The 19,646-nt window shown below is 25.9% G+C and overlaps 1 protein-coding gene, 1 non-coding gene and 2 pseudogenes across 2 annotated transcripts; 2 read left to right on the top strand and 2 right to left on the bottom strand.

Annotated features, from left to right (window-relative positions):
• Nucleotides 1-2,427: 2,427 nt before the first annotated feature.
• LOC114183512 (desiccation protectant protein Lea14 homolog) lies at nucleotides 2,428-3,527 on the top strand. Its single transcript, XM_028070553.2, has 2 exons — nucleotides 2,428-2,865; nucleotides 3,110-3,527. Exons 1-2 carry the CDS (start codon nucleotides 2,576-2,578, stop codon nucleotides 3,366-3,368), a joined length of 549 nt encoding a protein of 182 aa, XP_027926354.1. The 5' UTR covers nucleotides 2,428-2,575; the 3' UTR covers nucleotides 3,369-3,527.
• Nucleotides 3,528-5,434: 1,907 nt separating this feature from the next.
• LOC114182956 (putative CCR4-associated factor 1 homolog 11 pseudogene) lies at nucleotides 5,435-6,262 on the bottom strand (annotated as a pseudogene).
• A 2,604-nt stretch (nucleotides 6,263-8,866) lies between these two features.
• Nucleotides 8,867-8,939, top strand: TRNAA-AGC (transfer RNA alanine (anticodon AGC)). The gene has a single exon. It is a non-coding gene; the product is annotated as a tRNA-Ala (tRNA).
• Nucleotides 8,940-14,550: 5,611 nt separating this feature from the next.
• On the bottom strand, nucleotides 14,551-15,379 carry LOC114182953 (putative CCR4-associated factor 1 homolog 11 pseudogene; annotated as a pseudogene).
• Between the last annotated feature and the right edge of the window lie 4,267 nt (nucleotides 15,380-19,646).

The following is a 19,646-nucleotide window of genomic DNA, read 5'->3' as shown; positions in this document are numbered from 1 at the left end:
TATCATAGATATTATATCTTTTAAACTTCAATATATGTTGGATGGTGATAAAAAAATATTCATGACAATTACATTAAATTTTTATATTGTAGTAAATAAAAATTATTTATACAATTATAGTGAAAAAATTAAAGTATGATTGTAATGAGTTAGAAAATAAAAAATAATTAGATAAAAATTATCGAAATAGTATTCTACATGATGAAAATAAACAAAAATAAAAATAATAAAAAATTAACAAATGTGTGTCTTATAAACAATTTGGAGACTATTGGAAAGAATTGCACAAAGAAAAACAAATGTATAATCAAGGGTATGATAAGATGAAAAATATCTTAGAGGTCTAAGAAGACTTTTCAAATATCAACATATATACTCAATAGTTGAGAAATAACAAAAATTGTTTTAACGAAATAAAAGAGTTCTTGAAATGAAATAAAAATTAATAATAATAAGTAAAGATTTTTTTTATATTACCAAGTAAATGAAATGTTTATGCTATTAAACACTTAAATTAAGACTATTAAACATTCTCATGTGAAAGGAAAATATACAATAAATAAAAATATTAAAAAATAATAGAAATATTCAAATGTTAGACATAATTTTTTTTTAATTGACATACATCATTTTAACATAATTACATAAAGATTATGATAAGATAAAAAATATATTGGAGATGCGAATGAATTTTATGACAAACCAAATATTTAGAAGAAATAAAAAATAAAAAGAATATATAGGATTACTTAATTAATTATGAATACTTTAATAATTTAAACGATGATGGAAATATGGCGGGGACGGGTATTATGGCGGGGATATATTCATCCTCATCCCCATCCCCATACCCAATTGAAAAAATCGGGGATTTCCCATACCCATACCCATGCCCAGTCAATGTGAGGATTCTCCGTCAAAACGAGGATGGATTCGGACAATACCCACAAGGACGGATTTATTTGTCATCTCTATTTGTGATGAATCTGTGGGAATTAACTAACAGATCCTATATCAATTAAGTATTAATATATAGAACATTAAATATGCATAACTAAGGTTAAATGGTTTCAATATTGATTTTGATTATATACGCTGTTATATATCTATCGGTGCTTCAAACATGCGATCACAACTTAGGAATCACTTTCATACATACATACCCACATAATTTTTATTTAGGAAGTGATACTTTAACAAAAGTTTTTTTTAACAAACTTTTGACAAATTACCATTTTAAGTAAAAAAATATTATTTTATTATTTTATTTTGGTTAAAAAGTAAAATAAAAATATATTTTAATTCCATTTATAGTAACTTTGTCAAAAAATTTCTTGTCAAAATATAATTTTTCTTTTTATTTTTCTAAAAGTTCTAACCGGTATTCAAATTTAGTCTTGCATAAACTTCTTTAATCAAAATTATTTTTCTACCACACATAAACTTCTTTAATCAAAATTATTTTTCTACCTTTGTGGTGGATTTTTTTAGTGGATGCGTGTGATTTATCCAATGTTACTCTTTCTAATTAATAGTGACAAATTAGTATCACCTAAAAAGAATTTCAAAAAGAGTTACGTTTTGTCCACTTGAAAAGGAAAGAAGGAATCTTTATAATCTTTATAATAAAATAAAAATAAAGAGACAAAGTATTGTTCCCTCGTTTCATTCGATCGCACTCTGTATTTATTACCTTCATTTACAAGATTCACTTTCACATCTCCACTCTAGAACGTGATAACACTCATCATCTTCTTCATCATCATCTTCAATAATGGAGGTCAGTTTTCTGATATAAATTGTTCTTTCTTTTTGGTGATGCTTATTCCTCCATATTCCATGTTCAGTGATTCACAATTCATTTCCCACTTTTACATATCTGTATTCATGGCTATATGGTTCTTCATCTTTAAACCTACTCATTTAGCATACCAATGAATGCATGCACATGGATCCATCACGGATTCATGTGTCTTCACCACAAAAAATAGCACTTCATTGACTTACAAAGGATAAACCACTAATAATGCACCGACTAGTTCACAAAACCGTCAATTTTCAAGAAAAAGGAAAAAGAAGAAGTAAATGTGTTTTTTTTTTTAACTGTCTTCATTATTTTAATTTTAGAAATTATTTTGTAAGACATTAAAAAATTATTGTATTTTTTTAAAAAATTTAAAATAAAGTGTATTTTTGTATTATTTTCTGTTTTTAAATATATTTGCTTACATATCTTTTAAAAATGGAAAGCTTAAGTTTTTTATAATTTAAAAAACAAAATTTGCTCTAAAATAATCCAAATGATGACAAGAAATCAAAACACGCGTACGTGTGCACACGTAACCTACACGGTTACATTACACGCAATCAAAGGAAATAAAACAACAGCGATAATGAGCATTAGTTCCTTAATCTTTCTATCATCAGATTTTCGGATCTAATTCTATTCCTTTGTGCCTCCGAAAGTCCAGATCCGCGAACCCGGAAGGGGCCACGTTCGACGACAAGTCGTCACGTGTCGGAATCGCGTTTGGCCTTTGCGTATGTCGTTTGTCTGGTTTTGCCGTCTATAAGTATGCGAGCGAGTCTGGGTGTTAAGGTGTCGTTTGGTGTAATCGGTGTGAGTGCGATATTTGCAGTGCTGAAAATGTCGAACTTGTTGGACAAAGCTAAAACCTACGTTGCGGACAAAGTGGCGGAAAAAGTGGCGAACATGCCGAAGCCAGAGGCGACGGTGGCCGACGTCGATTTCCAAAAGGTGAGCTGCGACAGCGTCCAGTACTTGGCTAAGGTTTCTGTCTCTAATCCTTATGCCACTCCCCTCCCTATTTGTGAGATCAAGTACTCCCTCAAAAGTGCAGACAGGTTCGTCCACTCTTCTTCTTTTCACGCTTCTCTTACCGTTGATCGATTGGTTTTGCTTGCATGTTTGTGAATCGTGAAACCACGACGCTGGTGGTTGGATTTTGCAGGATCTGTTGTTATTATTGTTCGTTTAATTTAAATTTGAATGGTTCGTTGGATTTATGGTTTTCAAACTGGTATTTCGGTGTTTTAATTGAGAGGAATGTTCGAGTTGTGTGATTTGTTGTTATTGTGTTGTGAAAAGGGAGATAGCATCAGGGATAATACCTGACCCAGGGTCGTTGAAGGCGAAGGACTCGACAATGTTGGATGTGCCGGTGAAGGTGCCTCACACGGTGTTACTGAGCTTGGCAAGGGACATTGGTGCAGATTGGGACATCGATTATCAATTGGATATTTGGCTCATCATTGACCTTCCTGTCGTTGGCGACATCACCATTCCCCTTTCTCAGAAGGGAGAGATCAAGCTCCCAACCATCAGAGACATGTTTGCCAGCAGCTGATCGCTATTCCAACACACATCAATTTCTATTTACTTTTCTGTTTCAATACTTCACTCTGCATTTTCTTCTTTTCCTGAAATGAATGTTATAAACAACATGTCACAGTATTTCAAATGACAGTGATATCAATAATTATACTCCAACTAGCTTAGTATTTTACCTAGTTAGTTCTTATTTTATTAATAACTTTTGATTTTTCCTTTATTTTGTAGCAAAAGTAGATGTTTTTAAGTGGAGTAGACAATGTGGTCATATGAGTATTCTAAATTTGTTGTTTGTTGGAAAACATGCCACCAAGACTTCCCAAAAGTTTTCTCCCTCTAAATACATCAAAGAAACAGTGAAAACAGCAGTGTAGAATACCAATTGAAGCAATAACATTTTTTTTCAGAAGATATAGAAGTTGTAACTGAGAAAATAACAAAATTGATATCCGAGTTAAGTTTTAACATTAATGAAAGTAAGGAGATATGTGAGCCGTGGGTAAGCCCGCCCCGCCTCATCTCAAGCCCGTACAGACTACAAATATGTGGATCAGGCCCATACAGATTGGTGGGTCTAATTCAAGGATAGCAATTACCCCTTGAATGAATGATGTAAAGGTACGAACACAGGTGAAAATGAATTATTTTATAGTTTTGTGCTTATGCTTCACATATTTTGACCAACTTATTTTAAACCTTATATATATATATATATATATTAGCATAAATATGTATTAATAGCAAAATGTAATATACAATGATATACATATATTATTGTTTTGAAGAAGATCATTAAATTACATATTTGTAATTGTGGCTCAATTAATTTTTCATTGGGAGATCAAATAATGATCTATGTTGAGGATGTGCTTGAACTTGCTTGTAATGGATAGGAATATTATTTTTGATAATGAATTAATGTATTAAACTATAACAACATCGGAGAATATATTCATTATACTCAAAAAGTTATAATTTAGTTTCAATGAGTCTCCTTAATTTTGTATATCATCCATAATTTGTTGTATTTTGAAGAACTGAAAAAAAAGATGATAATCTATGTATAATTTAATATAAAAGACTGAATAAATATTTATAACTTCATCAATGTAGATATTTTGGTGTGAACAAAGTATGTTATTGTAGTAAGTATCCTGAGATTTTGAAGTATGGGATATCCTATTAATGGGTCAAAATAAAATTGAATATACACATTATTTAATGTATATGTAAACAATTAAAATAATTGAAGATGTTTAGTATCCTTTGCGAGAATAATTCTAGTTTTATGAGGTTTGGTTTGAAAAAATAGTTTTATCTATAATCCCTATGGAGCCCCAACCAATAAAATAAATTTGCAATCGATGGACCTAGTATGGAGAATATGATCCCCATGAATAAAAATGTGGTTGTCAAAATCATTATAAAAGTATCATAAAAACAAACCATATATGTAACAATGACATCATAGAAATAAATTATTTATACTACCTTATTGTCAATTGGTCTCATAAATGAGTGAATAGCCATCCTTTCATGTGTTCCATTGTTTTACAAATTCATTTTTTTACGAGATAATCTCAATTATAAAAAGAAAAAAAATGTTGAATACTTAAATTATTTTATTTTATCCACCCGACTTAAATAATCAATTTTTTATATTTAGGTGGAGCGATTCAATGTATAAATTCTATATATTTAACATGTATATATAAATAATAATTAAATTTAATTATTAATTTGGTCTCAAATTGGAGATGATATAATTATATCGTTTTAAAAAATAAATAAACTAAATTGAATCAAAATTTTAAATAGAGGGACTAAATTGATTTTTTTTTAAATTAAAATTTTTTAAACAATTAAAGGACCAAAGTAAACATTTTTAAAAAATAGAATGACTAAATTAAATCCAAAAATAATGAAAGAACCAAAATGAATCAAACTAACAAAGTAGGAGACTAAATCACTAATTAAACCTTATTTGAATTTAAAAAATATTAAATTAAAAAACAAATTTCTATATATTTCCACTTGCATAAAAACAACGAAAGCAAGTACAAACATTATAAAACATGACTATCATAACATCTCTAAACCATAAACAACACCTGCATGTTTTTTCAAGTCATTCTGTGTATGAAAATAGAGTTTTTTAATCTCGTTAAAAACATGCAGAGTGACCAAACTATCGGACCCTGCGTGATGACTTTTTCTGGCACTATTATCCAAACCTAGGGACTCACTAACTCTGTCTAAACCACCATGAAGGTTGGGACAGAATCTCATGAGATGTTTAACATCGTATACTTCCTGTCCAAAGAAGAATTTAACGAGTTGCAGAAAGTCACCCAAGTTGGGAGGTAGAAGTGGTTGCATGTGCAGAAAACGATGGCTCAATACCTTGATCATGTAGGCAAAATCATAAGCACCGTGAAAAGTAATCCAGCGAATATGACTATTGCAGAGGAGTCCTGAGATCATCATGAGCTCAACGAATTGCACAATGTTGACTCCGAAGTTTCGATTCTTATGAAAATCCATGCCTTGGCGTTGGAGGAGGGCGATAAAGTGAGGAGCATGAGGATGACACGTAACATCGAACTCACAGAAGTTGAATTCCCAAATGAAGCGATGGGAGGTTCCAAATGTTGGAAGGTTGCCGTGATAGTCTGAAAGGGTCAATCCAACTTGGATGAGATGCATACAGTCCACATTGGCTTTCATCACCGCATAGTTATTTTGTGGTTGTCGGAGTGTTGGATGCGACTGAAAGATAACACCAGGAAACTCTATGTCCATAGAGATGAAAGGAAAAAATCCAATCACCCTACGAATTAACTTGAATTCTGATTCAAGATTGTAAGACCAAACTGATCGTGTCATCACAGCATCACATGACATGGCCATCTTAGTATCTCTTTTTCTATCTCTCTTTCCAAAAGTAATAAAACAGGACTACAACTGCACACTTTTATAGTGATGGATTATACAAATAAATCATAAACTAATTAGAAAAGATAAGATAAAATTAATTTGTTCAATCTAATCTTATAATCAAACTTATTCTATAGATAACATTCTTGATATAAATTATTAATAAATTTGATTTTCTGGATTAGACTTAGATTTATGCTAAGAATAAATCATTTCAATTAATGATCTGGATATTAAATATACTTAAAATGAGATCACATTTTATTCTTTTAAAATTTGTGAGATTTATAAAAGTATAATTAGACTTCAATTTAATCTTATATCATAAATACTCTTATTTGATATTTATTTACAAATTTTATCTTTTATATATATATATATATATATATATATAATATGTTATGTTATTTATTTTAAAATATAGTTCGAGTTAAATGGTGATAAATTTTTTTTAGATGATATATTTAAAATCTAAAGCTTTATCTCATATTTTATACATGATTATACTTAAATAGTAGATAACTTATCTATTTTACAAGATTATTATATTTCAATCGCATATAAGTATTTTATCTATTTTATACTCCATTTTTGTCTAGTTTGAAAATTCTTAAAATTAAAACCAAAATTTCGAGTTATATATGATAAAATAAAGAACTACAAATAAGAGACTCCTATTCACATAATACAAGTTGTATGAGAACATGCTATAATTATCAACATGTGATCTTATAATCACTTGATTTTGACTATAAACTTCTTAAAAGAATAAATAAATGTCATTTCATATTTTTAAATTCAATTTTCATTACAAGCCACATAAATTATAGACTTAGTGTATAGTAGAAACATATATAACTGATAATGATATGTGTCAACATAATCATATAAACACTTATATATTTGTTTTCACATATATATTTTTCTCTATTTGCATTATTTTTATAGTTTTGATAAGGGATATATGTATATTTAATTTTAAACAAATTTTATTGTTTTTGTAATTATTTTTCCATTATATATTGATTAATTCAAAATTAGTTTTTTTTTTCAGAATGATTTTAAAATTCCTATTCTAAATCTGATGAGGGCATTTTGATAAATAGCAACGTCAGATAATTAGTTTTATTTTTTTTTATTTCACGTTAATTATATCTATTACTATTTTAGTTTTCTTAATTCAAAATTTCAAATTTTACTTTTGTGCTTCTGTCTTCTTTTTTTCCATCTCACCCCAAATCAAACAGTATGTTAATCGTGTCAATCATATTTGGACAAAAATAATATCGTATATATAACATATATTAAAAATAGTAACTTTTAAATTTAAAAAAATTATGAAACATGATTTTATTTTATAAAACTGGAATTAAAATTATTTAATTAAAACAAAAATATAACATTATTATAAGAAAATATAAAATTAGTTTTCAAAACAGTAACGTTAACAAAAATTGCGGTTCTTCGTCTGTTAGTTGACTCTAACAAAATACAAAAGTTTACTTTTTTTATAAAATAAGTTAAAAAATGTAAAGTTATCTTACTTTATTTTTGATAAATAAATATTATATTAAATGTAAAATTAACATATAAAATCCATATAATTTTAAAAGATAATATATGTTAATTAAAATAAATATTAAAGACAAATAAAATTAGTATAGATAAATTAATTTATATTTATTTAAGTTAACATTAATTAAGTCAATCCTAAAAAGTTTTTAAATCTTTCTGTCGTACATTCAATTGAGGGAGATCTTATAATAGAGTTAAATAAAATGAAACTTTGTATCATTATTTATATGATTGAATATTTAAAGCAATAAAAATATTTTATACGCCTTTTTTATTTGTCATCGAAGAATAATGTAATTTATACCATCTTGTTTTAATCTTTTATATCATATAGTTAAAAAGACGTTATATTTTTATAAGTTTTCACTGTGAATATTTTCTTCCCTATAGGATAGAAAATAAATATATATTTGTTTCATTTTTTTTCTCTCCTTAATATTAATGACGATAATTAGCTTGCAAAATATATTCTGAGTCCAGATCAAGGGCAATTCAATCAACAAGATTTTATGTATGATATTTGAAAATTTTAATACCACTATTTCAATTTATTGTCCCTTTAATTTCTCCGTTTATATTTCACTTAATCCACAATCATAGTGAGACCTTCCACTTGTATAATGGTTATTTATGATTCATTATCATTGAATCTTCCTTAAAAAAAAAATAACTCATAGTTTGAATGAAAATATAAAACTATATTATCAATTAAATTTATGAAATTAATATTCCTGTACGGTTACCTTAAATATTAAAAGAAAGGAATGCGTTTAAATTTGAAAATATTTTTTATTAGATAAAAGATTTGGTTCATTTTTTAAATTGACAATCAATTATTTGTATTATTCTATATTCGTGAGAAATTTTATCTGTAATAAACACTGCTCTTTAATATGCTATATTAGTCATCATAAGCTCAGATTACGATTCCATTATACACATTATTTGATCAATTTATACCTTTTGATCTATGTTTTATGTATTCTGATTTTTAAAATCAAAGGGGATGTAGCTCAGATGGTAGAGCGCTCGCTTAGCATGCGAGAGGTACGGGGATCGATACCCCGCATCTCCAGTTTTTGTTTTCTTTTATTTTTTTCACTTTTTATTTTTTTTATTTTTTCCACTTTTTGTTTTCTTTTATTTTTTAAATTGAAAATAATAACAATAGAATCCATTATTTCTTAATTCGTGGCGTAAAACACTGACTATCTAAAGATTTGTTTATGGTAATCAAAGATCTTTTCTTTTCGAAATCTATAATTTAGAAAAAACTTCTTATTGTAGCTTAAAAATGCGATAACTGATAGTCTATATTCACTGAGAACACACTTTACATGACATTATTAAATCAGTGCAGATTCTCCCAACAATGTTTCTGACTTATAACAACAATTTTTTTTTTTTTTCACATCCAAAGAAGATTAGTAGTAGCCGAACTGATAAGTAGTGAATATATTATATTCACTAAAATAATTAATAGCTAATATAATAAATATTCAACATATATCTATTATTATTAGACTTAAATAGTATTATACATTACATCAATTCAAAATATAGCTGACAATATGATACATACTATATGGGTTAACTTATTAACTAATGTAGTATATATTGGTTAATCTATTTTTGAAATCTTGTTTGATCTTTTTTCTTTCTTTTTCTTTTTTTACACGTAGTATTGTTACTATTTTCATTCCATTTCTTTTCCCATTTTCATGAATATCATTTGCTTATAACATCTATTTATTTGCGCACTTTGATTTGATTTGTAGATTTTTACTTTATTAAAGTTTTATCATTTTTACTTTATACATATATTTAAATCTTATTTCTGCACTTTGATTTGTAACTTTTTACTTTATTAAAGTTTTATCATTTTTGTTTGATGTATATTTAAATCTTATTTGTGCACTTTGAATTATAGCTTCTTACTTTGTTATAACCTTGTGAATTATGTTAATTTTTTATATCAACATTTTCTTGATAAATAGAGAGAGGGTTTGGTTATTTTTAACTTGCATATCTGAAACCAATATTTTCTGCACTACAAAAATACTTATAAATAAAAATTAATTTTAGAGATGAAAAATTATTAGTTATTAAAGTGACCTATGTATTAATTTATAAACAAAATATTATTGATATTTAAAATAGATTTTATTATGAATAAAATATAATTAATTTGTAAATTATATTTTAAATGGGTTTCTAACTTTATTTACTAAATTTTAGTTATTAAATTAGATATAATTTAAATACTAATTTTTTTTTATAGTCAAAACTTCATAATTAATGAAGAGAACAATTTAAAATCTAATTCACAAAATACTTATAATTTTTTCTGTATGTAAAAGATATTAGATACACATATTTGTTAGGTTATAGTGACTAATTATTTTTCTCACTAATATTCATTGCAATATAAAGATGTAATGCTATAAGTTAAATTTTAATGGATGTAGAACTAATCTTACATTCTAAATTAGTTGTATGTTACAACCAACGTAAGAACCTACTTTTATATCAATTAATCTCAAGACTTTCTCAATTTCTATATTCATAACATTTATGTCAATTCAAATTTATATTCATAACATTTATATCAATTGATAGATTTACAGACATCAATAAAAAAAAAATCATCTAAAACGTTCATATTAGAATAACAACATGTTTCATCATAAAAATATTTTATTTATTTTTAGAACTTACATATATTTCTTTCTTTTGCAAAACAATACTTATTATTTATGAAAAAATATATATAAGTACATACACTACAAGAAATTTTATATTTTGTTAAAGAGATTAATAAGGGAAATTTTTTATAGTTAATTTTTCACTAATTTGCAAGAAAATAGCGAAAAAATAAAATTGGAGTTAGTTTGTAATAAAATAGTTACAAATTTACCAAAATATTTATTTATAACTAATTTTTCATTAATTTGCAAGAAAATAGCGAAGGAATAAAATTGTAACTGATTCGTAGCAAAATAGTTACATATTTCTATATATTTTTCAGTTTCAATACTTTACTCTGCATTTTCTTCTTCTACCTGAAATGAATGTTATATAAAAAACATGTCATGGTATTTCAAATGACAGTGATATCAATAATTCTACTCCAACTAGCTTAATATTTTACCTAGTTAGTTCTTATTTTATTAATAACTTTTGATTTTTCCTTTATTTTGTAGCAAAAGTAGATGTTTTTAAGTGGAGTAGACAACGTGGTCATAAGAGTATTCTAAATTTGTTGTAAGCATGTTTGTTGTTTGTTGGAAAACATGCCATCTTTTCTGGTTTCCATGTTTTGGAAAACATGCCACCAAGACTTCCCAAAAGTTTTTCTCCCTCTAAATACATCAACAAAACAGTCAAACAGTAGTGTAGAATACCAATTGAAGCAACAACATTTTTTTTCAGAAGATATAGAAGTTGTAACTGAGAAAATAACAAGATTGATTGATACCCGAGTTAAGTTTTAACATTAATGGAAGTAAGGAGATATGTGGGCTGTGGGCCGGCGCGCCCCGCTCATCTCAAGCCCGTACAGACTACTAATAATGTGGATCAGGCCCATGTAAGTTGGTAGGTCTAAAAAATGAGTCTTCCTACCTGCACCTCCAAAATTTCTTCTACACCTCCAAACTTTCTTTAAATTTCCAAAAGACCCTTTGAGCATTTAAGGAAACCCGCAGACACCGCACCCCCAAAATTATGTCGACTTCCGAAAGTCAAAATATATCACCGGAAGTCGATTAAATCAAAATATATCACCGGAAGTCGACTTCCAGAAGTCAAAAATTATCACCGGAAGTCAACTTTCGAAAGTCAAAAAATATTCCCGGAAGTTGACTTTCTAAGACAAAAAAATTATCCAGAAGTTGACTTTGGTAAGTTAGAAAATAAATTTTATTTTAAATATTTTTAATTTTTTTTAAAATTTAAATTTTTTAACTTTTAATGATTTTTTAAATTTATTACTTTATTTATTTTTTTATGTTTTCATATTTCTTAGTATATATTTTAAAAAAATATTAATATCTATATATATAATTTTATTTTTATTTAATATACTGAAATATATATATATATATATATATATAAATAAGTAAAATTAAAATAATATTAAACGTTAAATAAAAAAAATAAAAAATTTATTCTGCTTCATTTAATTTTATTTAATATTTAAATTTATTTAAAAATAATAAAACTTTAAATAAAAAAAATAAAAAAAATACATATACAATATATATATATATATATTAATTCTTTTTTATTTTTATTAAATTTTTAATAAATTATTTAAAAATAAAATTAAACTTAAAAATATAAAAAAATATATAATTGAATTTTTTTAAAAAATTTGATTAAAATTAAATATTTAAATTTTAAACAAAACTAAAAAATTCAAATAAAATATAAAATTCAATACACATAAAATATATAAATAAAATAATTATAACAATATCAATAAATAAAAAAAATTAAAAAATAATGGAAAAATAATTTAAATTAAAATAGTAAAACTTAAAAAAAACAGAAAAATAAAAAAGAAATAAAATATATATATATATATATATATATATATATATATATATATATTAATTAATTTAAAGTTTTATTATTTTAATTTAAATTATTTTTCAATTTTTTTTAGTATTTTTATAATTTATTTTTTTCCTCAATTTAAAGTAATTTTTTAAAAAAATTTATATGTTTTATAATTTTTATTACGTTTTTTAAAAAATAAAATAAAATAAAAGTTAGAGAATATAAATTTTAAAAAGAATTAAAAATATTAAAAATTGATTTAATTTTTTTTATCATCGGAAGTCTACTTCTGGTTATGTTTTTGATTTCTGGAAGTCGACTTCCGGTAATGATTTTTGATTTTCAGAAGTCGACTTCCGGTAATGATTTTTAACTTCCGGTGATATATTTTAACTTTCGGAAGTCGACTACCGGTAATATTTTTTGACTTTCAGAAGTCATATATTTTGACTTCCGAAAGTCATATATTTTGACTTCCGAAAGTCTACATTCGAAAGTATTTTTGGGAGTGTGATGTCCGTGAGTTTCTTTAAATGGTCAAAGGGTATTTTGGGAATTTAAAGAAATTTTGGAGATACAGAAGAAATGTTTGGAGGTGTAGGAAGAAAGACTCCTAAAAATTTTTAGAGTTTAGAGTTTAGGGTTTGTGAATTATAAGCATACCTCGTTCCATTTTATCATTCTTATGTACCCATGTAAGAGATATGATAGGAATTACTCTTTGAATGAATGATGTAAAGGTATGAACACAAGTGAAAATGAATTATTTTATAGTTTTGTGTTTATGTTTCACATATTTTGACCAAATTATTTGAAACCTTTTATATATATATATATATATATATATATATATATATTTATTTATTTATTTATTTATATATTTATATATATTAGCGTAAATATTAACTAATAGCAAAATGTAATATACATTGATATACATATATTATTGTTTTGAAGAAGAAATCATTAAATTACATATTTGTAATTTTTACTCAATTAATTCTTCATTAGGAGATCAAATAATGATCTATGTTGAGGATGTTGAGCTTGCTTGTAATGGATAGGAATATTATTTTTGATAATGAATTAATGTATTAAACTATAACAACATCGGAGAATATATTAATTATACTCAAAATGTTATAATTTAGTTTCAATGAGTTTCCTTAATTTTGTATATCATCCATAATTTTTGTTGTATTTTAAAGAACTGAAAAAAAGATTATAATCTACGTATAATGTAATATAAAAGACTAAATAAATAATTATAACCTCATTAATGTAGATATTTTGGTGTGAACAAAGTACGTTACTGTAGCAAGTATGCTGAGATTTTGAAGTATGGGATATCCTATTAATGGGTCAAAATAAAATTGAATATACACATTATTTAATGTATATGTAAACAATTAAAATAATTGAGGATGTTGTGTATCCTTTGCGAGAATAATTCAGTTTTATGAGGTTTGGTTTGAGAGAAAATGAATTATTTATACTACCTTATTGTCAATTGGCCCGATAAATGAGTGAATAGTCATCATTTCATTTGTTCCATTGTTTTACAAATTAATTTTTCTACGAAAGAATATCAATTATAAAAAGAAAAAAAAAGTTTTGAATACTTAAATTATTTTATTTTTTACACCCGACTTAAATATTCAATATTTTTATATTTAGATGGAGTTATTCAATGTATAAATTTTATTTTTGAACATGTATATATAAGTTATAATTAAATTTAATTACTAATTTGGTCTCAAATTAGAGATGGCATAATTATATCGTTTTAAAAAATGGAGAAACTAAATTGAATCAAAATTTTAAATTGAGGGACTAAATTGATATTTTTTAAATTAAACTTTTTTAAACAATTAAAGGACCAAAGTAAACATTTTTAAAAAATAGAATGCGTAAATTAAATCCAAATATAATAAGAGGACCAAAATGAATCAAAACAACAAAGTAAGGGATGAAATCACTAATTAAACCATATTTGAATTTAAAAAATATTAAATTAAAAATATCAAATAAAAAATACTTAAATTGTTATCAAATTTATATATTTTTCCACTTCCATGAAATAACGAAAGCAAGAGAAATACAAATATTATAAAACATGACTATCATAACATCTCTAAACCATAAACAACACCTGCATGTTTTTTCAAGTCATTTTGTGTATGAAAATAGAATTTTTTAATCTCATTAAAAACATGCAGAGTGACCAAACTATCGGACCCTGCGTGATGACTTTTTTCTGGCACTATTATCCAAACCTAGGGACTCACTAACTCTGTCTAAACCACCATGAAGGTTGGGACAAAATCTCATGAGATGTTTAACATCGTATACTTCCTGTCCAAAGAAGAATTTAACGAGTTGCAAAAAGTGATCCAAGTTGGGAGGTAAAAGTGGTTGCATATGCAGAAAATGATGGCTCAATACCTTGATCATGTAGGCAAAATCATAAGCACCGTGAAAAGTAATCCAGTGAATATGACTATTGCAAAGGAGTCCTGAGATCATCATGAGCTCAACAAATTGCACAATGTTGACTCCAAAGTTTCGATTCTTATGAAAATCCATGCCTTGACGTTGGAGGAGGGTGATAGAGTGAGGAGCATGAGGATGACACGTGACATCGAACTCACAGAAGTTGAATTCCCAAATGAAGCGATGGGAGGTTCCAAAGGTTGGAAGGTTGCCATGATAGTCTGAAAGGGTCAATCCAACTTGGATGAGATGAATACAGTCCACATTGGCTTTCATCACCGCATAGTTATTTTGTGGTTGTCGGAGTGTTGGATGCGACTGAAAGATGACACCAGAAAACTCTGTGTCTATAGAGATGAAAGGAAAGAACCCAATCACCCTACGGATCAACTCGAATTCTACTTCGAGATTGTAGGACCAAACTGATCGTGTCATCACAACATCACATGACATGGCCATCTTTGTATCTCTTTTCCTATCTCTCTTTCCAAAAGTAATAAAACAGGACTACAATTGCACATTTTTATAGTACTTTTATAGTGATGGATTATACAAATAAATCATAAACTGATTAGAAAAGATAAGATAAAATTAATTTGTGCAATCTAATCTTATTGTCAAACTTATTCTATAAATAACATTATTAATATAATATATTAATAGATTTGATTTTCTTGATTATAATTATATTTATGCTAAGAATAAATCATTTCAATGATCAGATCCATATTAAATATACTTAAAATGAGATCCCATTTTATTCTTTTAAAGTTTGTGAGATTTATAAAAATATAATTAGACTTCAATTTAATCTTATATCATAAATACTCTTATTTGATATTTATTTACAAATTTTATCTTTTATATATATATATATATATATATATATATATATATATATATATATAATATTATGTTATTTATTTTAAAGTATAGTTCGAGTTAAATGGTGATAATTTTTTTTGAGATGATATATTTCAAATCTAAAGCTTTATCTCATATTTTATAAATGGTTATACTTAAATAGTGGATAACTTATCTATTTTACAAGATTATTATATTTAAATTGCATATAAGTATTTTTTCTATTTTATACACCATTTTTGTCTAGTTTGAAAATTCTTAAAATTAAAACCAAAATTTCAGTTATATATGATAAAATAAAGAACTACAAATAAGAATCTCCTATTTAACTAATACAATTTGTACGAGAACATGCTATAATTATCAACATGTGATCTTATAATCACTTGATTTTGACTATAAACTTCTTAAAAGCATAAATAAATGTCATTTCATATTTTTAAATTCAATTTTCATTACAAGCCACGTAAATGTATAGACTTAGTGTATAGTAGAAAGATATATAACTGGTAATGATATGTGTCAACAAAATCATATAAACACTTATATATTTGTCTTCAATATGTATTTTTCTCTATTTGCATTATTTTTATAGTTTTGATAAGGGATATAGATAAATTTAATTTTAAACAAAATTAATTGTTTTTGTAATTATTTTTCCATTATATATTGATTAATTCGTAATTGTTTTTTTTTTCTGAATGATTTTAAATTCCTTCTTAATCTGATGAGGGCATTTTGATAAATAGCAACGCCAGATAATTAGTTTTATTTATTTTTTTATTTCACGTTAATTATATCTACTACCATTTTAGTTTTCTTAATTCAAAATTTCAAGTTTTACTTTTGTGCTTCTCTATTCTTTTTTTCCATCTCACCCCAAATCAAACAGTATGTTAATAATGGTGTCAATCATATTTGGACAAAAATAATATCGTATATATAACATATATTAAAAGTAGTAACTTTTAAATTTTAAAAAATTATGAAACAATGATTTTATTTTATAAAACTGAAATTAAAATTATTTAATTTAAACTAAAATATAACATTATTATAAGAAAATATTAAATTAGTTTTCAAACAGTAACGTTAACCAAAATTGCGGTTCTTCGTCTGTTAATTGACTCTAAGAAAATATAAAAGTTTATTTTTTATTAAATAAGTTAAGAAATGTAAAATTATTTTAATTTATTTTTGATAAATAAATATTATATTAAATGTAAAATTAACATATAAAATCCATTTAATTTAAAAAAATAATATATGTTAATTAAAATAAATATTAAAGACAAATAAAATTAGTATGGATAAATTAATTTATATTTATTTAAGTTAATATTAATTAAGTCAATCCTAAAAAGTTTTTAAATATTTCTGTCGTACATTCAATTGAGGGAGATCTTATAATAGAGTTAAATAAAATGACACTTTGTATCATTATTTATATGATTGAATATTTAAAGCACCAAAAATATTTTATATGCCTTTTTTTTTGTCATCGAAGAATAATGTAATTTATACCATCCTGTTTTAATCTTTTATATCATATAGTTGAAAAACGTTATATTTTTATAAGTTTTCACTATGAATATTTTCTTCCCTATAGGATAGAAAATAAATATATATTTGTTCCATTTTTTTTCTCTCCTTAATATTAATGCCGATAATTAGGTTGCAAAATATATTCGGTGTCCAGATTAAGGCCAAATCAATCAATAAGATTTTATGTGTGATCTTTGAAAATTTTCATACCTTTATTTGAATTTATTGTTCTTTCAATTTCTCCGTTTGTTACACTTAATCCTCCACAACCATAGTGAGGCCTTCCACTTTACTTGTATCAACAGACATACAGACGCCGTCGCGTATATACGTTTGCATTTTTTAATTTTTAAAAAATTTAAATTAAGATAATAATAAATATAATTAATTTTTAAAATAGATGTTAAATATAAAATAAAAGAAAAATATATGTATAAAAACAGTTTTTAAAATAATGATTTAAGATCAAAAAGATTTTTAGAATAACGGTTAAAAGTAAATTATTTATAAAATAATTAATTTTAAAAATAATTAAGAGTAAAATTGGTATCATAAAACGTGAACACAAAAATAAAAATTCATTTTATATATTGTTATAGATAATGGTTGTTTATGATTCATTATCGTTGAATCTTCCTTCAAAGAAAAAACCTCACATAGTTTGAATGGAAATATAAAACTATATTATCAATTAAATTTATGAAATGAATATTCAATTACGGTTACCTTAAATATTAAAAGAAAGGAATGTGTTTAAATTTGAATATTTTTTTATTAGATAAAAATTTGGTTATTTTTTAAATTGATAATCAATTATTTGTATTATTCTATATACGTGAGAAATTGTATCTGTAATAAACACTGCTCTTTAATATGCTATATTAGTCATCATAAGCTCAAATTACGATTCCATCATACACAATAGACATATCAAAGTGACCCAACCCGGCTCATACAGATTGGTTCACTACGAGTCGGGTTGAAAATGATTGAATCCAATCCGGTTCACTTTATGGTGAGCTAGAAATTTTGCAACCCGGCTCAACTCACCACAGGTTGGTAGGTCAAGTAGGTTGGCTCACCAACCTACATAAAAAATTATTTATATATTTATTTTTAAGTATTCAATTATTTAAATATTTTTTTAAGGAACCTATAGGAACCTATGAGATGTTAATTAAAGTAAAATCAAGAACCAATGTCTTCATCATGCTCACCACCAATATATGATGAATTGTTTTCAAGAAAATGTCCATATTGTCCAAAAAACATGACTAATATTACACATTTTCTGTCATGTTATTCAACAAAATATAAATAAAAAAAATTACACATTTTTGTCATGTTAATTAAGGAAAAATTGTTTATAAGATGGTTGCTTGAGTAATTCACTATAAAAATTATATTTAAAGATTAAAGTATCAACATATATAACTTGACAATCAAATTAATGAAATATTCAAACTATTCAAATATTATTGAGCAACATTCTAGCATTTAAAAATATGAAATTGTGAACCTATATAATTAGGAATAGTAAACAATTATTAAAAAAAATAAAAAAAATTGTAAAAGAATGGTGGTGGGTTAAGTGGGTCAACTCACCCTAAACCCGGCTTGAACCTGTTTAACCCGTGGGTTAAGTGAGTCGGGTTGAGTTCAACCCACTTTTGAAAAAACTGAATTTTTCTCAATCCAACCCGGCTCGAATCCGTGGTGAGCCAGGTTGACTCAATGATTGAAACTCATTTTGACATCTCTAATTCACATTATTTGATCAATTTGGACTTTGAAATATACATTTTATGTATTTTGACTTTTATTAATAAAGAGGATTTAGCTCAGATGCTAGAGTCTTCGCTTAGCATGTGAGAGGTATGGGGATTGATACCCCGCATCTCCAATTTTTGTTTTCTTTTGTTTTTTCACTAGTACAGAAATTGATTTCTACCTCGCCTTATATGCCTCGGTTATCCAAGAACCGAAGCATATAATGGCGTGGTGGCATTTTTGCAATTTCAAACAACTTTTATGCTTCGGTTCAGCTTAACCCGAAACAAAAGAGAGGTATATGCTTCGGTTCGCCAAAAACCGGTGCCAAAGGAGGCTCATATGCTTCGGTTACACAAACCCGAAGCCAAAAACCCACCCTTTGGCCTCGGGTGAGACTGAACTGGTGCCAAATAGGGCTATATGCCTCAGTTCAATTAATAACCGAGACCATATGGTTTAATTAGGGCACCAAATTCGTGAGCCCCCTTTTCTCTTCTTCTTCCCCGCGCCCCTCTCTACAGCAGTACCCTTTCTCTTCTCTCGT

This window comes from Vigna unguiculata, chromosome 5, assembly GCF_037176805.1.
Source record: "Vigna unguiculata cultivar grain cowpea cultivar isolate G323 ecotype 2 chromosome 5, ASM3717680v1, whole genome shotgun sequence".
NCBI classification, from domain to species: domain Eukaryota; kingdom Viridiplantae; phylum Streptophyta; class Magnoliopsida; order Fabales; family Fabaceae; genus Vigna; species Vigna unguiculata.
Note: the sequence above shows the minus strand (reverse complement) of the source record. Positions and strands in the feature narration are given on the sequence as shown.